Source organism: Octopus bimaculoides, chromosome 18, assembly GCF_001194135.2.
Source record: "Octopus bimaculoides isolate UCB-OBI-ISO-001 chromosome 18, ASM119413v2, whole genome shotgun sequence".
NCBI lineage: Eukaryota > Metazoa > Mollusca > Cephalopoda > Octopoda > Octopodidae > Octopus > Octopus bimaculoides.
In genome coordinates, this window is record NC_068998.1 from 39,050,019 (window position 1) to 39,069,031 (window position 19,013).

Genomic DNA, 19,013 nt, shown 5'->3' on the forward strand with positions numbered 1-19,013 from the left:
TTTTGCTGTTATCAAATTTTTCGATGATTTTCGCTTGCCGCAATTCCATCCGTTTCAATAGTCGGATTTCTTCCTTCTGCTTCTCAATTTGCAGCAAGAGATCTCCATTCATATTTCTCAGTTCATTGTTGTGTAGCTTGCGTACTGATAAAATCTTTTGTTCAACATCACTAGAAGGGGTGATCCTCAAAGAAAACTTGGAAGGTCGTTTCATCTTCTGGTGGTTATGAGATTTTTTTACTATTGCTAAAGGAATGAAATAATAAAAAAAAAAAAAAACGTTACTGAGAGAACAAGAAGGAAAATGAATAAACTATTTATTATGGTAGGGAAAACAACAGAGCAGAAATAAATGGAAAGAATTTAGCTTATTCATGTTATTATGACTGATGTCAAATTAAGGTGGTGAACTGGCAGGTGTGTTGGCATGCCAGACAAAAAACTTAGTGGCATTTCATCTATCTTTATGTTCTGAGTTCAAATTCAATAGAGGTCAAATTTTCCCTTTATCTTTTCAAGGTTGATAAAATAAGCACCAGTTGAACAATGGGGTTGATGTAATTGACTATCCCCCTATCCCAAAATTTCAGACCTTGTGTCTATAGTAGAAAGGATCATGACAAATATCAATGAAATAAAGATATTTGGTGACCCATGTATGTTTGAAGAAATTTGCTTTGTTCAAAAACTTACAGCGAAAATGTCAAAAACTAAGGCTGTATGAAGTACAGAGGAGAGTTGAACAAATTTCAAGTTATTTCCAGCAAATATTATATAATATAAAAGGTTTATGTGGATATCTGAAGAAATGAACCCCATGATAACAGTTGTTTTGGAGGCAACTCACACCAAAGGTAATTTTCTCTGCTGACGTCAGCACTCAGCATACGACAATGGTTTGGCATATATTTACATCAACAGCAAGCACTGTTTATTTATGTAAACTATCATCACTGGGTAGAACGCTCCTGCAGTATTACTGCAGAAATAAGATCACACAACAGCATAAGCCAAACAAATAGCATACACTGGCTTAACAAAACATCTTCACAACTTAATTTTGGTATGAAAAATTTGAAAACAGGGTGTAATACATAATGGAACATGACAGTCTGTGCATAAATATCTTGTTTCTTTGTGGTGACTATACGTTGCACACACAACACATTACTTTGGCACATTCTTCTTTTTTTAAAGCAAGTACACAGCAAGTGTAGAATTACGTCAACTGCTGGCATGAGGTTAAATTCATTCGAACATGTTTAAGAAGTTTCCTAGCCACATGGTTTATTGGTTGTCACATTGTGTGGAATTTTGAGTAAGTGTCTTCTTCTATAGCTGCAAAATTATCAAAGCCTTGTTAGCAGATTCAGTAGATGGAAACAGAAAGAAGCCAACCATATAAATATATATGTGTGAAATATGATCTTTAGTTGCATATGATTATATATGCATGTGTGAAATATATTTGAAGCCTTATGGAGGTGATGACAAGTCACCGAAACTTCTGGTGATTTGCTGTGTTTGAGAAGACATGTCAAGCTGAGTGAATCGTGATCATGGCCAGTGTTGGTGGCACGTAGGAGGCACTTGAGCTGGTGACATTTAAAAGGCACCTTTGCAGGTGATATGTAAAAGGCACCCATGCCAGTGACACATAAAAAGCATCCGGTACACTCTGTAAAGTGATTGGTGGTAGGAAGGATATCCAGTCATAGAAACCAACCCAAAACAGACTGGAGCCTGGTGTAGCTCTCTGGCTTATGAGCCTCAGGCAAACAGTCTCACCCATACCAGAACGGAAAACGGATGTTAAATGATGATGATGATGTGTATATGAATGTGATTTTGAGTGTGCATGTGTGTTTTTGCCATCTTGTCTTGACATTGCATGATTATTATAAACAAGATTATTATAAACATAGGCGCAGGAGTGGGTGTGTGGTAAGTAGCTTGCTTACAAACCACATGGTTCTGGGTTCAGTCCCACTGTGTAGCACCTTGGGCAAGTGTCTTCTACTATAACCTCAGGCCAAACAAATCCTTGTGAGTGGATTTGGTAGATGGAAACTGAAAGAAGCCCGTTGTATATATGTATGCATATATACATGTGTGTGTGTGTGTATATGTTTATGTGTCTGTGTTTGTCCCCCCAACATCGCTTGACAACCGATGCTGTTGTGTTTACATCCCCGTAACTTAGCGGTTTGGCAAAAGAGACCGATAGAATAAGTACTAGGCTTACAAAGAATAAGTCCTGGGGTCGATTTGCTCGACTAAAGGCGGTGCTCCAGCATGACCACAGTCAAATGACTGAAACAAGTAAAAGAGTATAAGAGTATGTATCACTGACATGTGTGTTTTGTGTAAAATTAAATTCTGGGAGATCACACAGCTGATACTCAGAGGTTTACCTTCTTACTTTGCACAGCAATGAAAAGCAGAAATATGAAATGCAACAATGTGGTATCTCAGATTTTAATGAATATATAAAACCATCTATATTTATTGAGCACCTTTTTTGTCATACTTGTAAACACAAACATACAAACATGCTCATGTACAAAAATAACTCCTTATTATTACCAGCAATGCACAGCCCCAAAAATACTTCAGTATTGAAATGTGTAAATACATGTAAAGTTGCCACATGAATTCAACACTTCAATTTTTTATGAAATACCTTACAGAAAAGATGTATGAATAAATTAGCTGGATGCAGTTTAATGTTTTACAAGTTTATTCATCTACATCAGGGGTATATATTCCAGGGGTACTAGGTGTGCACTGCACACCCATCGAAAATGGCAAACTCATTATAAATATTAACCTTATTCATTAATTTAATCACAAATCATAATGGAAAACTTTTGTTATACCCCTACTTGAAATTTGGTGGCAATGGGTGTCCTGAAATAACACTGCACACCTCACAGCACATTGTATCATAATATGGTACTGGTCGTATTATAGAATAATGGGAAGATGGCAAAAAATTAACAAAGGGTGTGTGACAGCTTAGACAGTATGGTCGCATGTTTGTTTTCATGGCGAGAAGTTGTATGTTTAAATTAATTTAAAATTCCTTTACATGAAACTGTTAGTCATAGTATGGTCAGTGTGGCAGCACACTCAATGACAAAAACCACCAGATGCCACTGATCTACATCACTATATACTTTTATTCTTTTATTTGTTTCAGTCATTTGACTGTGGCCATGCTGGAGTACCGCCTTTAGTCGAGCAAATCGACCCCAGGACTTATTCTTCGTAAGCCTAGTACTTATTCTATCGGTCTCTCTTGCCAAGCCACTAAGTGATGGGATGTAAACACACCAGCATCGGTTGTCAAGTAATGTTGGGGGGGACAGACACAGACACACAAACATATACATACACACACACATATATATACACACACACACACACACACACATATATACATATATACGACAAGCTTCTTTTAGTGTCCGTCTACCAAATCCACTCACAAGGCTTTGGTTGGCCTGAGGCTAGAGTAGAAGACACTTGCCCAAGGTGCCATGCAGTGGGACTGAACCCAGAACCATGTGGTTGGTAAGTAAGCTACTTACCACACAGCCACTCCTGCACCTATATACATAAAAGTAATAAAATTTTATTATCATTATTTATTTAATAGTGTTAAAAGGACAGTCATTTCAATTTTTCTTTCGTATCTTTGTGCACAGTCCTTAACTATTCTAGCATGTTGATTATCTAACACTCTTATTTAGTGGAAATCTTGTTGATGACTTAATTAAAACCCATGTTACATTGATAGACTGACAATGAATGGTTTGATGCTGAATATTCTTAGACTGAACCGATGCCTTATTCCCAAACAACTCAACAAACTGAAATAAAATGTTTTGCCCAGAAACACAACAAAAAATACCAACAACAGGTTTGAACATGTGAACTCTGAGGAAGTAGTACAAAGCTTTCATCACCACCGTCACATCCATATTAATCACCATTACCACCACTAATACCACATCAAAGTCAGGCAACTGGTCAAGAGTGTTCCTCAGGTCTCTATAGCAATAGAGGGAATAGAAAGGTTGGTAGCAGAAGTGGTGGTGGTGGTAATTCAATGATTTAAGTTGTCAACAAAGAAGCTTTTATTTGTATTATTTAACACTGAAAGGGTTTAGTCAGCATTATTTTTTTCCCTTCTGTTTGAATCTTTCCCAAAACAATATAGGATTATTAAATAACCTGTATAAGGGAATACAATATCTTTTCTCTTTGTTTCCATATATTGATATTACCTTACATATATTGCCTAACTTCCCATCTGCATTGCCCAAAGGTTTTTTCCAAAGATACATTTACATGCATTGCAATGCCACAAGCAGACTATAATACTCTTTAATCATTAGCTACTTTCAAACCAGGCTGCAAATTATTATTCCTTGCTAAGTAAGTTTTATTCACCATTCATTTCCAAAACAAACTGGCTTCATCAATATTTATAATTTGTTCATCAACATAAATCCCATTTCCAATAATTTTTTTATCAGTTCAACAGGATATCTAGTTACTGTACCACCATCTGCATTTGCATTTTCCTATAATGTTATTGATTTCAAATCATTTCCTAAACCTGTTGGACCATCCAAAACTTCCAGAAATTGTTTTGCTAATTTTTCCAACAGTTTCATTTTCTTTCATTTTTTTTTTTGAACAGCTGCTAACAGACCAACGATCATTGTTTTGATAGCCATTTGACTTAAAGGAATATCCATTTATCATTGCAATCTTCGATCCAAATTAGCAAGAGATGTTCCATTTCAATCATTGCAATGCTTCTGTTTCTTATTGTTTGGAAATTCAATGATGAAGCAACACTGTCTCTATAGTCTTTATAAAGCTTCATGCTCTGAATAATATTACAAGTTGTTGATTCATTGATAGCATGGTCTTGGCCTAGTTTAGCTTTGGTAGCATCACTTCCATGTTTTGTTATTCATTGATAATTTTATTTCCAATCCTGTAACTTTGTTCTTCTCATTAGAACTGAACTGGAGCTGCTCAACAACAACAACAGCAGCGACGACGACAACAACGAAAACAACAAATACCATAAGAACTAGAATTTAGATCCAATAATTTTTTCTACTATAGGCATGAAGCCTGAAGTTTGAGGAGAGAGAGGGACAGTTGATTGCACTGACTCCAGTGATTGACTGGAGTTCAACTTTGGTCAGCTTTGATTTTCATGCTTTCAGAGTCAATAAAGTACCAGTGATTGACCGGTACTTTATTGACCCTGAAAGGACGAAAGGCAAAATTGACCTCAGCAGCATTTCAACTCAGAATGTAAAGCAGGAAGAAATGCTGTTAAGCATTTCACCTTGTACACTAATGATTCTGTCAGCTCACTGGATGGATTAAGATGACAGACTGACAATGAATGGTTTGATGCTGAATATTCTTAGACTGAACTGATGCCTTATTCCCAAACAACTCAATGAACTGAAATAAAGTGTTTTGCTCAGAAACAACAAAAAATACTAACAGCAGGTTTGAACATGTGGACTCTGAGAAAGTAGTACAAAGCTTTCACCACCACTGTCACCCCCACATCCACATTAATCACCATTACCGCCACTAATACCACATTAAAACCAGGCAACTGGTCAAGAGTGTTCCTCAGGTCTCTATAGCAATAGATGGAATAGAAAGATTGGTAGTAGAAGTGGTGGTGGTGGTGGTGGAGGAGGTGATTCAATAATTTAAGCTGTCAACAAAGAATCTTTTATTTGTATTATTTACCAAAGCGTCAAAATTTGGGAATGAAGTGTAAGGTAAGAGTGAAAGAGAGAGAGAGAAGGAAAAGAGTGAGAAAGAGAGTTCAATTTATTGAAGCTTATGGCAAGTTGAAGCAACAAATGTCAGCTTCACAGGTTTTATTTATTAATGTGTGATGTGTGTACGTGTGTATTTACTTAACAATTTACAATCATTATTTTCCCATTGTCATGGGTGGGATGAGTTTGTTAATTTAATTATTTATGAATGAATTGTTGGAGAGCTAGTATTAAAGCTAGATGCACTTTCTGTTATTGTTGTCCAGTAAGAATGAAACATGTTATACTGAGTCACGTAAGATTATTTATTTTGCCTGAGCACACAACTTTAGGAATTGAAACTCAATGTGGTTGGGTACTCAGAGGAAGTGAGATACTGAGGGTGACAGGAAGAAGTGAGGCAGAATGTAGGCGACAGGAGGAAATGAGACAATATGGGTGACAGATCAAGGTGAGAGAGTATAAGTGACAAGCTGAAGTGAGTCCCTGTGTGCTGACAAGAGGAAGTAACACACAATAGGTGACAAAAGGAAATGATAAAATGAGACACTGTCTGGGTAACAAGAGAATGAGAGACTGTGGATGATATGGGGAAAGTGAGACACTTTGTGTGGCAGGAGCAAGATAGACACAATGTGAGTTGACAAACAATGGTAAGACACTATGTGGGAACCTAGAGAAAACAAGACACAATATGACTGACAGGAGAAAATGAGACACTGAGTGGAACGACAGGATAAAGTGAGACAGATTGGTGACAGGAGAAAATGAAGCTTATTCTTTTATCTTTTAATTGTTTTAGTCATTAGACTGCGGCCATACTGGGGCACTACCTTGAAGAACTTTTAGTTGAATGAATTGACCTCATGGCTTATTTCTTTTAAAGCTTGGTACTTACTCTATTGGTCTCTTCTGCCAAACTGCTAAGTTATGGGGACATAAACACACCAACACTGGTTGTCAAGATGTGATGGGGGAACAAAAACAGACACACACACAAATACACACACACACACACACATAATAGAATTCTTTCAGTTTCTGTCTACCAAATTTTGGCACAAGGCCAGCAAGTTTGGAGGAGGGTGTAAGTTGATTACCTCAACCCCAGTACTCAACTGGTACTTATTTCATCGACCACAATGAACTGGCATTTATTTTATCGACCCCAATGGGAGGAAAGGCAAAGTTGACCTCAGAAATGTAAAGATGGATGAAATGCTGCTAAGCATTTTGCCTGGCGTGCTAATGATTCTTCCAGCTCACAGCCTTAGAGCTGAAGAAGTATTGCAAGACATTTTCATAATGCACTAATGAGCCTGATAGGATTCCAATATTTGGTTGATTGGTACGTTATTTCATGAGGGACAAATGGCAAAGCTGACCTCAGAGGGATGAACAGCAAAGTTGACTCAACAAGATTTGAACTCAGAGTGAAGGACTGTATCTATATAACACATGGCGGCATGTGGTTTAGTAGTTAGGGGTGTTGGATTCATGATTGTCAGATTGTGGTTTCAATTCCTGGACTGGGTGATACACTGTGTTCTTGAGAGTAAAATATTTCATTTTACGTTGCTCAGCTGGCAAAGATGAGTAATCTTGCGACAGATTGGTGTCTCATCCAGAGGGGAATATATAGGCCAGAGAAACTGGGAAACCAGTTTCATGAGTCTATGTAACTCAAGAAGGAGCTATGGTGACATGTGGCTCAGTGGTTAGGGTGTTGGACTCCTGATTGTAAGATTGTGGTTTCGATATCTGGACTTGGCGACATGTTGTGGTTCTTGAACAAAACACTTCAATTTCCATTACTTCAGTCCACCCAGCTGGCAAAAGTGAGTAATTCTGAAATGGACCGGTGTCCCATCCAGGGAGGAATTTATGCACCATGGAAACCAGGAAACTGACCCTATGAGTATATATGATTTGGAAGAAATCCTGTATCCATTTTTTTTTTTTAATTATATAACACAAGGAATTTTTAGTAAGATGCTTTAACAACTCTTGGCAGATGAAATAAAAATAAAAATGAATAAATAAATAAAAAAATGGCAAAGAATTGGCAAAAAAAAAAATCAAGCAAGCATGAAGAACAGATTCTTCAAAGGGGAACAAACTAACTTTTCCTTGCTGATGACTGTTTTGTATGTACAGTTACCTCACTTTCAGCATCTGACTCAAAGCATTCACTATAGTTGTCAGGCTTTTCAGATGGAGATGCACGTAACACCTCGTTTTCCTCAGATGACTGAGAAGCACTCGAAGAGTCACTCATATTTCAGGCAGCAAAACATGAAAAGAACTCCAAAAGGAAGTTTTATGCAGATATTTTGGTGCATGAAGTTGCTCTTAGTTGGAATGGTTAATTGTCGATTTTCTGCTGTTTGCGGAAGTGTGGCTGGGATCTAGGGAAAAGGAGAAAAAGAAAAAAATGAGAAAAACCAGTGAAAGTAAATGACTTACAATTGTGTAACATTTACTGCAATAAAGTGTTTTCATTTGCATAGGCAAACATGATGGCATGGTTAAAAAGTTTGAACCAGGGACCAACGGTTGTGAAACAATCTTACTGCATGGCACTTTGAACGAACACTTGTGCCATTATCTTGTGAGTGGAATTTGGTACAGAAATTGTGCAGCTATGTGTACTCTTTTTACTCTTTTACTCTTTTACTTGTTTCAGTCATTTGACTGCGGCTATGCTGGAGCACCGCCTTTAGTCGAGAAAATTGACTCCAGGACTTATTCTTTGTAAGCCTAGTACTTATTCTATCGGTCTCTTTTTGCCGAACCGCTAAGTTACGGAGATGTAAACACACCAGCATCGGTTGCCAAGTGACAAAACACACATACATACACACACACACACACACACACACACACACACACATATATATATATATATATGTATATATATATATATATATATATATACGACGGGCTTCTTTCAGTTTCCGTCTACCAAATCCACTCACAAGACTTTGGTCGGCCCAAGGCTATAGTAGAAGACACTTGCCCAAGGTGCCACACAGTGGGACTGAACCCGGAACCATGTGGTTGATGTTCTTATGCATGAATATACATAAATACAAACATATATGATATGTAAGTAAATATATATATAGCTGTAGAAACTCTGCCAAATCTGATTGGAGCCTGGTGTAGCCATCTGGTTCACCGGTCCTCAGTCAAATCGTCCAACCCATGCTAGCATGGAAAGTGGACGTTAAACGATGATGATGATGATGATGATGATGATATATATATATACACGTCCAACCCATGCTAGCATGGAAAGCAGACGTTAAACGATGATGATGATGATGATGCTTTATATACTTACTGTTAACAAAAGTTAAGATGTATGGTGTTCAGTTAATAAATGAAAAATGCATTAATGAAAAGACAAGAGAGAAGGAAAGAGAAAGTAGGGATGCTGGAAAAGGAATATTAGGACAAGAGAGAAAGAAAGAAAGGTAGAGTCGCAAAAAATGTATACAAAGTTACTATATATATATAAAATATATACAAAGTTACTATATATATATAAAATATATACAAAGTTACTATATATATAAAAAATATATACAAAGTTAGAAAAGTTGGGATGCATGGCGTTCAGTTACTCAATAAAGGCATTAGATACTACAAAATGTATGACAGACACAGAAAGGCCCTAAGCCTTCCTCAGTTATCAACCAAAAATACTAATACCCAGTTTATATATATATATATACACATATACACACATATATATCGATAAATGTACATGTAAATACACACACACAAACACACACATACACATACATGTAAATACATGTATATATATACCATCATGATTGTTTTAGCATCCTGTCTTCCATTATTACAGGGGTTTGATTCAGTTTATTGAAATAGATTTTCTATAGCTGGATGCCCTTCCTGTCACCAACCCTCACCTGATTCCAAGCAAGGTAATATTTCCCCATGGCCAGACATGTTTTTGCTAAATATTGGAAATGAATGACACTGCTTGTAAAACAGTGACACTCATACAACTGTTATGCAATGTCAGTACACAGGAACAGACAGAGAGACACACACAGACTTACTCTATGTCATAAATTGGAATGTGTGTGTCTGATATGGTTTTTTGAACCTGCCTAGAAGGAATTCAACTCTGAATAAGAATTGGCTCAGATCATGATAACCCATCTAATCCATGTCAAAACAGAAAATGAACATAAAAATGATGATTATTATCATGAGTGTGTTTAAGGCAGAGAGCTGGCAAAATCGTTAGCAGACTGGTCAAAATGCTTAGCGGTATTCATCTGCCCCTACCTTCTGAGTTCAAATTCTGCTGAGGTCAACTTTCCCTTTTATCCTTTCAGGGTTGATAAATTAAGTACCAATGAAACACTGGGGTTGATGTAATTGACTAGTCCCCTCCGCCAAAATTTCAGACCTTGTGCCTTTAGTAGAAAGGATCATTATGAGTGTTTGTGTGTGTCGGCTTGTGTATGTTGTAAATGTGTGTGTGTGTGTGTTTGTGTGCATATTGGTTCAAAATGGTATGAGACATTGTATCTCATTACATCAAAGGTAATCTAGCAGTTTGATAATCAGAAATTGACAAAATATGTACTGGTGTCAATATGATCAATGTAAACCTTGAAAACTGAGTTCCAGCATGGCCACAACCCAGTGAAAGAAAGTAATAACAGAATAGTATCATTTGCATTATACTGTTTACATACATGTGCTTCCATACAAATTCCAGAGAGAGAGAGAGAGAGAGAGAGAGAGAGAGAGAAAGAGAGGGAGAGATGGGTGAGAGAGAGATGGGTGAGAGAGAGATGGGTGAGATACAGTGAGGGAAGTGGGGAGAGAGTTTGATGTCAACCACTAAAAATACTGGTAAGCAGCAGACAGAAAATATAAGGAGGAATGTTATAAAGAAAGAGAAGAGAAGCATAGTGTGAGTAAGTAACAGAGTAAAAGAAGAGAGGTGGAAAGAAGAAAGAGAGCTGCAACAACAGAGAGAGGAAATTAGAGAGCTAATGTCATAAAATAACAGAGGGCGAGAGAGGGAGAAAGGGAGAGAAAGATATTGATGTACAATGTTGAAGTGCATATGTATGTATATATGGGAAGGGGGATAATGGAGTAAAGTGGGAGAGAAAGACTGTTCATTGAGAGAGGAAACTATAGAAAAGAAATAATGACATATGTGAGTGAGTGAGTATAATGAAGGAGAGTGAGGGAGAGAGAATGTAAGAGTAAGGGAATAAAGAGGGAAGGTTGGAAACATTGTGTTAGAAAGAGAAGAACAAGGTGTAATTTGCACGTTTTGAAGAATACAGCAAGTAATTGCAAGTCAAACGTATGGAGACGTTTTCAGCCACAGAGAAACTTCAAATTAGATAGAAAATGAAGATTATAAACATGAAGAAGTCACAGCTCTCAATGGAATCAGAAAGTAGAAGAAAAGTTGCAAAACGACAAGAAGAAACACAAGAAAAAAAAAAAGAAAAAAGAAAGGCAGCTGAAAGCAGAATCAAGGTTTGAAGTAAAAAGAAAGCTAAAAGAAGACAAAACGAAACACAAGAAGAAAATATAGTAAGGCTTCAAGCAGAAAGATTAAGAATTACTGAAAGGAAACAGAAATAAACCAAGACTTTAATTATAAAATCATAATTATAGAATTGGTAGCTGTTGAACAATACAAGCAAAGAATTTCATGATTGCTAAAATTCATGTAAGATGGCTTTTAAAAGAAAGACGATGAAGATCTTGTTTCTAACTGTCAGTTTTATTTTCGATTAAAAAGTGATTTGACTAGAGTTCTGTAATTTCACATGGTTCAGTACACAATTAGGTTGGGGTTTGCTTTTTTTTTTTGTGTGGTGATTATTTTCTGTGGGTGGAATTAAACTGCAAGCCAACAAAATATTTGATAATTTCACAGTGCAAATATTATTTACTGCAGTGTGAATTATACCATCTTACAAGTAAGTTCAATATCAGAGCCCCTTGTTGTTCAACTTGGTAGAAATAGTAGCCCAATCTCCCTCAGATCTTATTGAGAAACACTGTACCAAATTGTATAATGGAAATATAAAACCATCCAACTCATCGATCTCCAGTAAAGTAGACATAGAATATTAAAACACTCAGCCTTTGTTGTTTATTGAACTCCTTTGATCTGCAGATAAGACACTTTGAAGAAAATATTTATTAAATAGTATTTCTACAGACAATACATTCCTTCCTACTTGCCACTGTTTGAACCTCTAATCTACTTTACCCTTTTTTAATCATTTATTTTATCTTGGCTTTCTGAAAGCTTCTATTCCTTGTGCCTTCTACTCAACTATCACAGACAGATATAACACAGGATGGAGATGACACTAGGTTCAGCAAAATAAATCCATCCTTATTGGTTTACCTATCATAAAGACATCTGGTCTTGCCTCAGTTCTCTTTCTTAGCAATTTGAGCTAATAAGCGTATGCGTACAAGGCTAAATACATCTGCTCTATTTTCCATTTTTCTTCTTGATGTTCTGTTGGAATATAAGGGTGGAAGAAGGCTTCAAGACTGATAAGACATCTTTCATATTGCCACAGTCATGATTTAAGAATCACTCAGCTTGTTCTGTTAAAGTGGCTTGCAACAGCAAGAACATTGGTCCGCAACAAAACACAATGTTGGAAATCAAGATGTCAAGAAATATGGTGTGTGTGTGTGTGTGTGCACACGTGTATTGCATACATTTACATCTTATACATATAGTCTAGCTGTAAGTACTTAGCATTACTTGAGTAAGCAATATTGTGAGAAATAAATAGAAAGAAAATTATAACAACACAGGTTGATAGAATAAACAAATAATAACAATAATAATAATAATGATAATAATAATAATAATAATAATAATAATAATAATAATAATAATAATAATAATAATAATAATAATAATAATGATAATAATATAATAATAACTACATTATATTAACTAAACTTAAAATATATAACAGTTTTACTATTCTCCAGACATCTTGGTGTTGGAAATGTGTCTAAAAGGTTAGACATGAAGTAGACAAAAAAATAAAACTAAAAAGAGTAAATTATAATATAATAACTAAGCTTGGAGGGGAAAAAATACATATATAAGAAGTAGAATATAATAACTGTAATTTGAATTCATAATAGTTTCTCCTTCCACCACTTTTATATGTGTCCAATAGGTGAGGTTAGTGTTTGTGTGTGTATATGTATATATATATATATATATATATATATATATATATATATATATATATATATACATACACAGGTGTGTATATATGTGTGTGTGTGTGTGATGGAAGTTATTTTATCAAAAACTGAAAGTGAAAATTATAATATAATAACCAAGTCTGAGAGAAAAACATGAAAGAACTAGAATATAAATAACTTTAGTAAAAACATGAAGCAAGTTTCACCGTGTAATTCTGGTGGCAGAATCAATGCAGAGTTTCAATGCAGGAACTCATATAACAAGACTGGTTTCAAATGTGTATATGGTACAACATTTAATCACAAATTTCTTTATAAATGACAGGTAAACTTTGCGACATTATAAACAAAACAACAATTGAAAGTTAGACCAAATATACATTAGTATATTTTATAATATCTGGGATTACGTTAACTCTTTTAATGCCAACCTATCTGACACCAACTATTCTAAAGTGTTCGTATTTTAATGAAACTCTTGATCAAAATCTTCATTATAACAGGAATAATATGAGGATCCACATGGCTAACATCAACATAGTAATATATGAATGCATGTGAGTGGCTATGTGGTTGAAAAGCTTGCTTTTCAACCATGAGGTCTCAGGTTCAGTTCCACTGCATGACACCTTAAGTATCATCTACTAAAGCCCTAGGCCAACTAAAGACTTGTGAGTGGATTTGGTAGACAGAAACAGAAAGAAGCTCATTATACATACATACATACACACACACACACACACACATACATACATACATACATACATACATATACAAAAACAAAGGTAACCGTGGTGATTGCAACAATTACCATGGAATATCTCTTCTCAGCACTGTTGGAAAGACCTTTGCCTGTGTAATCCTTTCCAGGCTACAACTGCTTGCTTCTCGAATTTATCCAGAATCGCAGTGTGGCTTTAGAAGAAGCAGATCAACTATTGACATGATATTCTCCATACGCGAACTTCAGGAGAAGTCCAGAGAGCAGAAAATGCCATTACATATGGCCTTCATTGATCTGACAAAGGCCTCTTCATCCTGCTTCAAAAATCGAATGTCCACCAAAGCTGCTGAGGATCATCGAATCTTTCTATAATGATATGCAATGGTTCAACATCAGCTGCCTTCCAAATAAAGAATGGGGTAAAGCAAGGCTGTGTCCTTGCTCCAACATTATTTAGCATCTTCTTGCTGTTGCTGTCACATGCCTTTGAGACATCAGACGATGGAGTGTTTCTGTGCAGTAGAAGTGATGGGAAACTGTTCAATCTCTCGTGTCTGCGTGCCAAGACCAAAATCAGAAGCATCCTGATCAAAGAGATGCTCTTTGCTGATGATGCTGCTCTGGTATCACACTCAGAAGAAGCCCTATACTGCAGCAAAGTCACAAACAAACAAAGCACATACATTGAGCATGTGTGGTCAATAATGTTTGCAACACTAGCCTTCCTTTTAATTCATTATTGAATATATATATATATATATATATATATATATATATATATATATATATATATATATATATATATGCGCACACACACACATATATACAGACATACGCAAATACACATATATACACACAGACACACACACAGAAAAAGAAATATACATTTATCCATGTCTTCAAATTTATTTTATAAATTTCTATCATTTTTTCAATTAGATGGTTAGTTTAAGGAAACCCTCTATATTGACTCCAATACATGACCTTAATTTTCAACATTCATACATGGATTTTCGGGTAACTTGCATTTATTTTTGTCTTTAGCTAGATCTACTCCCTCTTACAACCCATCCATATTTTAAACATGAAAGACAAAGTAGACCTCAGCAGGACTTGAACTCAGAACTTAAACAATATGAAATTATACTGCTAGGCATCTAGTTCCATTGCTTTACCAATTTAGGTAATCCATACTAACAACATCCATACAATGCCCTTCTCTCTCTCTATCTCTCCCCTCTATGTTCTAGCTCAAGCAACAATCAATACTCTCCAAAACCATCAATACTGTGCCGTCAATTAAGTAGTGCTGCTTTCTATAAATGTACAATTATCAATATTCAATCAATCTGTTCCTTTCTCCATAGAAGACAATAGGAAGTGAGGTGACAATAGCTAACAACTTTACTTTATCCTGTCAGAGGGAGAAAATGTTCATTCTCTGTGATAAAGAACATTTCTTTTCTCGCCCACCCCATTTTCATGCTCATCAACATCATCTCGTCAATATCTGTGTTCAATAGAGGTTTCAAAAGAGTTACTACTACTTCAAATCGAGAGCCTGTTGGCATGGCTGTATGGTTGAGAAGTTTACTTGCCAACCATGTGGTTTTGGGTTCAGTCCCACTAAATGGTATCTTGGGCGAGCGTCTTTGTCCCAAACCAACAAAAAAATCATTTACATTTAAACAGACACATAGTCATACATGTATACATACCAACAACTGCAATCAATCGAACGAAAAATTTCAATTGGTCATTATTGAACATATTAAATAAAGATATATTCTACTGTATATTCTTTACTGAATCCTAACTTGGTAGTGAATTCTTTATTCATGGCGAATTTGTTTGTTACAATGAACAAAAGTACACACACACACACCATTTAACATCTGTTTTCCATGTTGGCATGGAATGGACAGTTTGACAGAAGCTGGCAAGTCAGGGTCCATTGTCTGATTTGGTATGGTTTCTATGGCTGGATGCCTTTTCTAATGCAAACCACTTTACAAGATGTACAGGGTGTTTATTATGTGGCACCAGCATTCATGCTTTTCACATGGTACCATATACATACTTACATCATCCACATCATTTAACATATGTTGTCCATGCTGGCATGGGTTGGACGGTTTGACTAGGGCTGGCAAGCTGGAAGGCTGCACCAGACTCCAGCCTGATTTGGTATGGTTTCTACAGTTGGATGCCCTTCTTAATGCCAACCACTCCGAGAGCGTAATAGGTGCTTTTACGTGCCACCAGCACAGGTGCCATTTGTGTGACACCGGTATCTGCCACAACTGCAATTTTGCTTGGCTTAATGGGTCTTTTTCTCAAGCATGACATAATGTCAAAGGTCTCAGTCATTGCCTCTGAGAGAACCAACACTCGAAAGGAACTCAGCCACTTTGCCTCCATGAGGTTAAATGCTCGAAAGGGACTCTCCTCCATGAGGCCCAATGCTCAACAGAAACTCACCTCTGTGAGGTCCAGCACTTGAAAGGAACTCAGCCACTTTGCCTTAAACACTTGAAAGGTGCTCTTTATGCGCCACTGGCATAGGTGCCACTTACATGACACCGGTATCAGTCACGACTATGATTTCACTTGGCTTGACAGGTCTTCTCAAGCACAGCATATTGCCAAATCGCTAGTCATTGCTTTTGTGAGGCTCAAAGTTCAAAGATCATGCTCTACCACCTCGTATCATGACTTCATGGGTCTACCTCTACCACAGATACCCTCCACAGTTAGAGATTGGTATTTCTTTACACAGCTGTCCTCATCCATATGCATCATGTTTTCCTTCATGTCTTCGTCTCATCTTTTCTTGGGTCTTCCTCTTCCACAGGCTCTCTCCACATTTAGAGATCAGTAGCTGTTCTCATCTATATGCATCACATAACCATACCAGTGCAGTCATCTCTCTTGCACACCATATCTGATGCCTCCTATGCCAAATTTTTCTCTCAAGATGCTTACACTCTGTCAAACATGCACACCAACATCACATATCCAGTGAAGCATACTGGCTTCATTTCTTTCAAGCCTGCGCATGTCTTCAGCTGTCACAGCCCATGTTTCACTACCATTTAACATAGCTATTCACACACAGGCATCATACAATCTGCCTTTCACTCTGAGAGATAGTCCCTTTGTTGCCAGTTGAGGTAGGAGCTCTCTGAACTTTGCCCAGCCTAATCTTATTCTCACAGCTATGTTCTCAGAGTATCCACCTCTGCTACTAACTTGGTCACCTAGATAATGGAAGCTATCTACTACCTTTAGCTTGACCCCTGACAGTTGATGGAGTCTATTTTCTGCACATTTTCAGCATATATTGTACCTGTGCATCTTCCACATACAAAAGCTATTTTCCCTGTTAGCCTTCCTCTGATATTGCTGCACCTTTTATGTGTCCAAAGCATCTTATGGAGTTTCTATCTATGCCTTTTCTACAGATCAAGCAGGGACATCTTCCTGAAGGGGTTTTGGATTTGTCTGCCTTCCTACTGACTAAGACCTTGGTTTTTGCTAGGTTAACTCTAAGGCCCTTCAATTCTAGACCTTGCTTCCATTCCTGGATCTTCTTCTCTAGTTCTGGTAGTGATTCTGCTATAAGAGCAAGGTCATCAGCATAGAGGAGCTCCCAGGGACAGCCTGTCTTAAATTACTCTGTTATTGCCTGGAGAACTATGATGAACAAGAGGGGGCTGAGGACTGATCCCTGGTGAACCCCTACTTGAACCTTGAATTCTTCGCTGTACTCGTTGCCAACCCTCACCTTACTGGTAGTGTCCCTGTACAAATCTTGTACAGCTCTCATCAACCATTCATCTATCTCTAGTTTCCACATTGACCACTAGATAAGGGATTGGGACACACACACACACATGTTAGTGATGCAGATAAACATGATTAGGCTTGATATATATATATAAGAAAACAGGCATCGGATGTGGTGTGCAAGAAGGATGACTGTGCTGGTATGGTCATGTGATGTGTATGGACAAGGACAGTTGTATAAAAAAAGTGCTGATCTCTAACTGTGGAGGGAACCTGTGGAAGAGGTAGAGCCAGGAAAACATGTGACAAGGTGATGAAGCATGATCTTCAAATGTTGGGCCTCATGGAGGCAATGACAGGTGACCAAGACCTTTGGCAATATACCATGCTTGAGAAGCCTCATCAAGCCAAGTGAAATCGTATGTATGTATATGCATATATATATATATATATATATATGTATGTATACAGAGAGAGAGAAAGCAAGAGAAAGAGAGGTTTGATGTGTGTGTGTGACATTCAACAAATGAAACAGGAATACCCAGCCAGTCACCGTGATGATACAATACAAGTCTAACCCAAACAGTCTTCTCATAAAGCAATATAACTTATTCTTAATTAAGTTGAAGTATTCAGGATTACATGTCCTGCCATAACAGCAACACAACAAAATGCTTGTATTGTGGGGTTTGTACTCATAAACTATGAACTACTCTATTCATTCACATACACACTGCCTACATTACTACAATCAACTAACACTACATAAACACACAGGATCTCCAATATATCATGTTCAAGGAGATTATATTCCTTGAGATCTGTTGTTAGCCATCAAACATTTCATGCACCAGTCCACCATATGCTTTTATTACCATGGATATTATTGTATCCAGCAGTGGTAGACCTCTGAGAAGAGTTAAAAACAAAAGCATCATAATACAGCATTATTTTTTTATTATGAGAGGTTTTGTGCAACCTGGATTATTTTTTCTTATTCATCTATTAATACCTTGTATAAGCTGTCAGCTAATTGGATTTGAGACTGGAAGAACCAAGGAGAATACTGTACAAAAAGACAGCAACAATGAGCAATACTTAGATGGTGACAGTTCTGATAGTGCCAGCATAGAAACCCATTTAAGAGTACAAACAGCAAAGGTTACCAGACTGTGAACAACCAAAGCAGACTGCCTCTTTGCTGTTAGCTTCCTTAGCTGGCTTCCAAAGTAGAGATAACAAAAAGTTGATTTGTATAGTGAGTCAATATTATGCAGAGGGCAGGATGTTGTGGAAATTATGAGCAGGTGTATGTATGGACGTATGAATATATATGTATGCATGTGTATGAGAGAGAGAGAGAGAGAGAGAGAGAGAGAGAGAGAGAGAGAGAGAGAGAG

At 36.9% G+C, this 19,013-nt stretch overlaps 1 protein-coding gene across 1 annotated transcript in view; it reads right to left on the minus strand.

Moving 5' to 3' along the window:
- The window catches only part of LOC106881950 (uncharacterized), a 41,908-nt gene that overhangs the window by 665 nt on the left and 22,230 nt on the right, over positions 1-19,013 (minus strand). Inside the window, exons 2-3 of the mRNA XM_014932480.2 lie at positions 7,959-8,242; positions 7-246 (exon numbers count right to left, since the gene is read on the minus strand). Coding sequence (XP_014787966.1) covers positions 7-246; positions 7,959-8,112 — 394 coding nt within the window. The 5' untranslated portion in view covers positions 8,113-8,242. The remainder of the gene's footprint in view (positions 1-6; positions 247-7,958; positions 8,243-19,013) is intronic.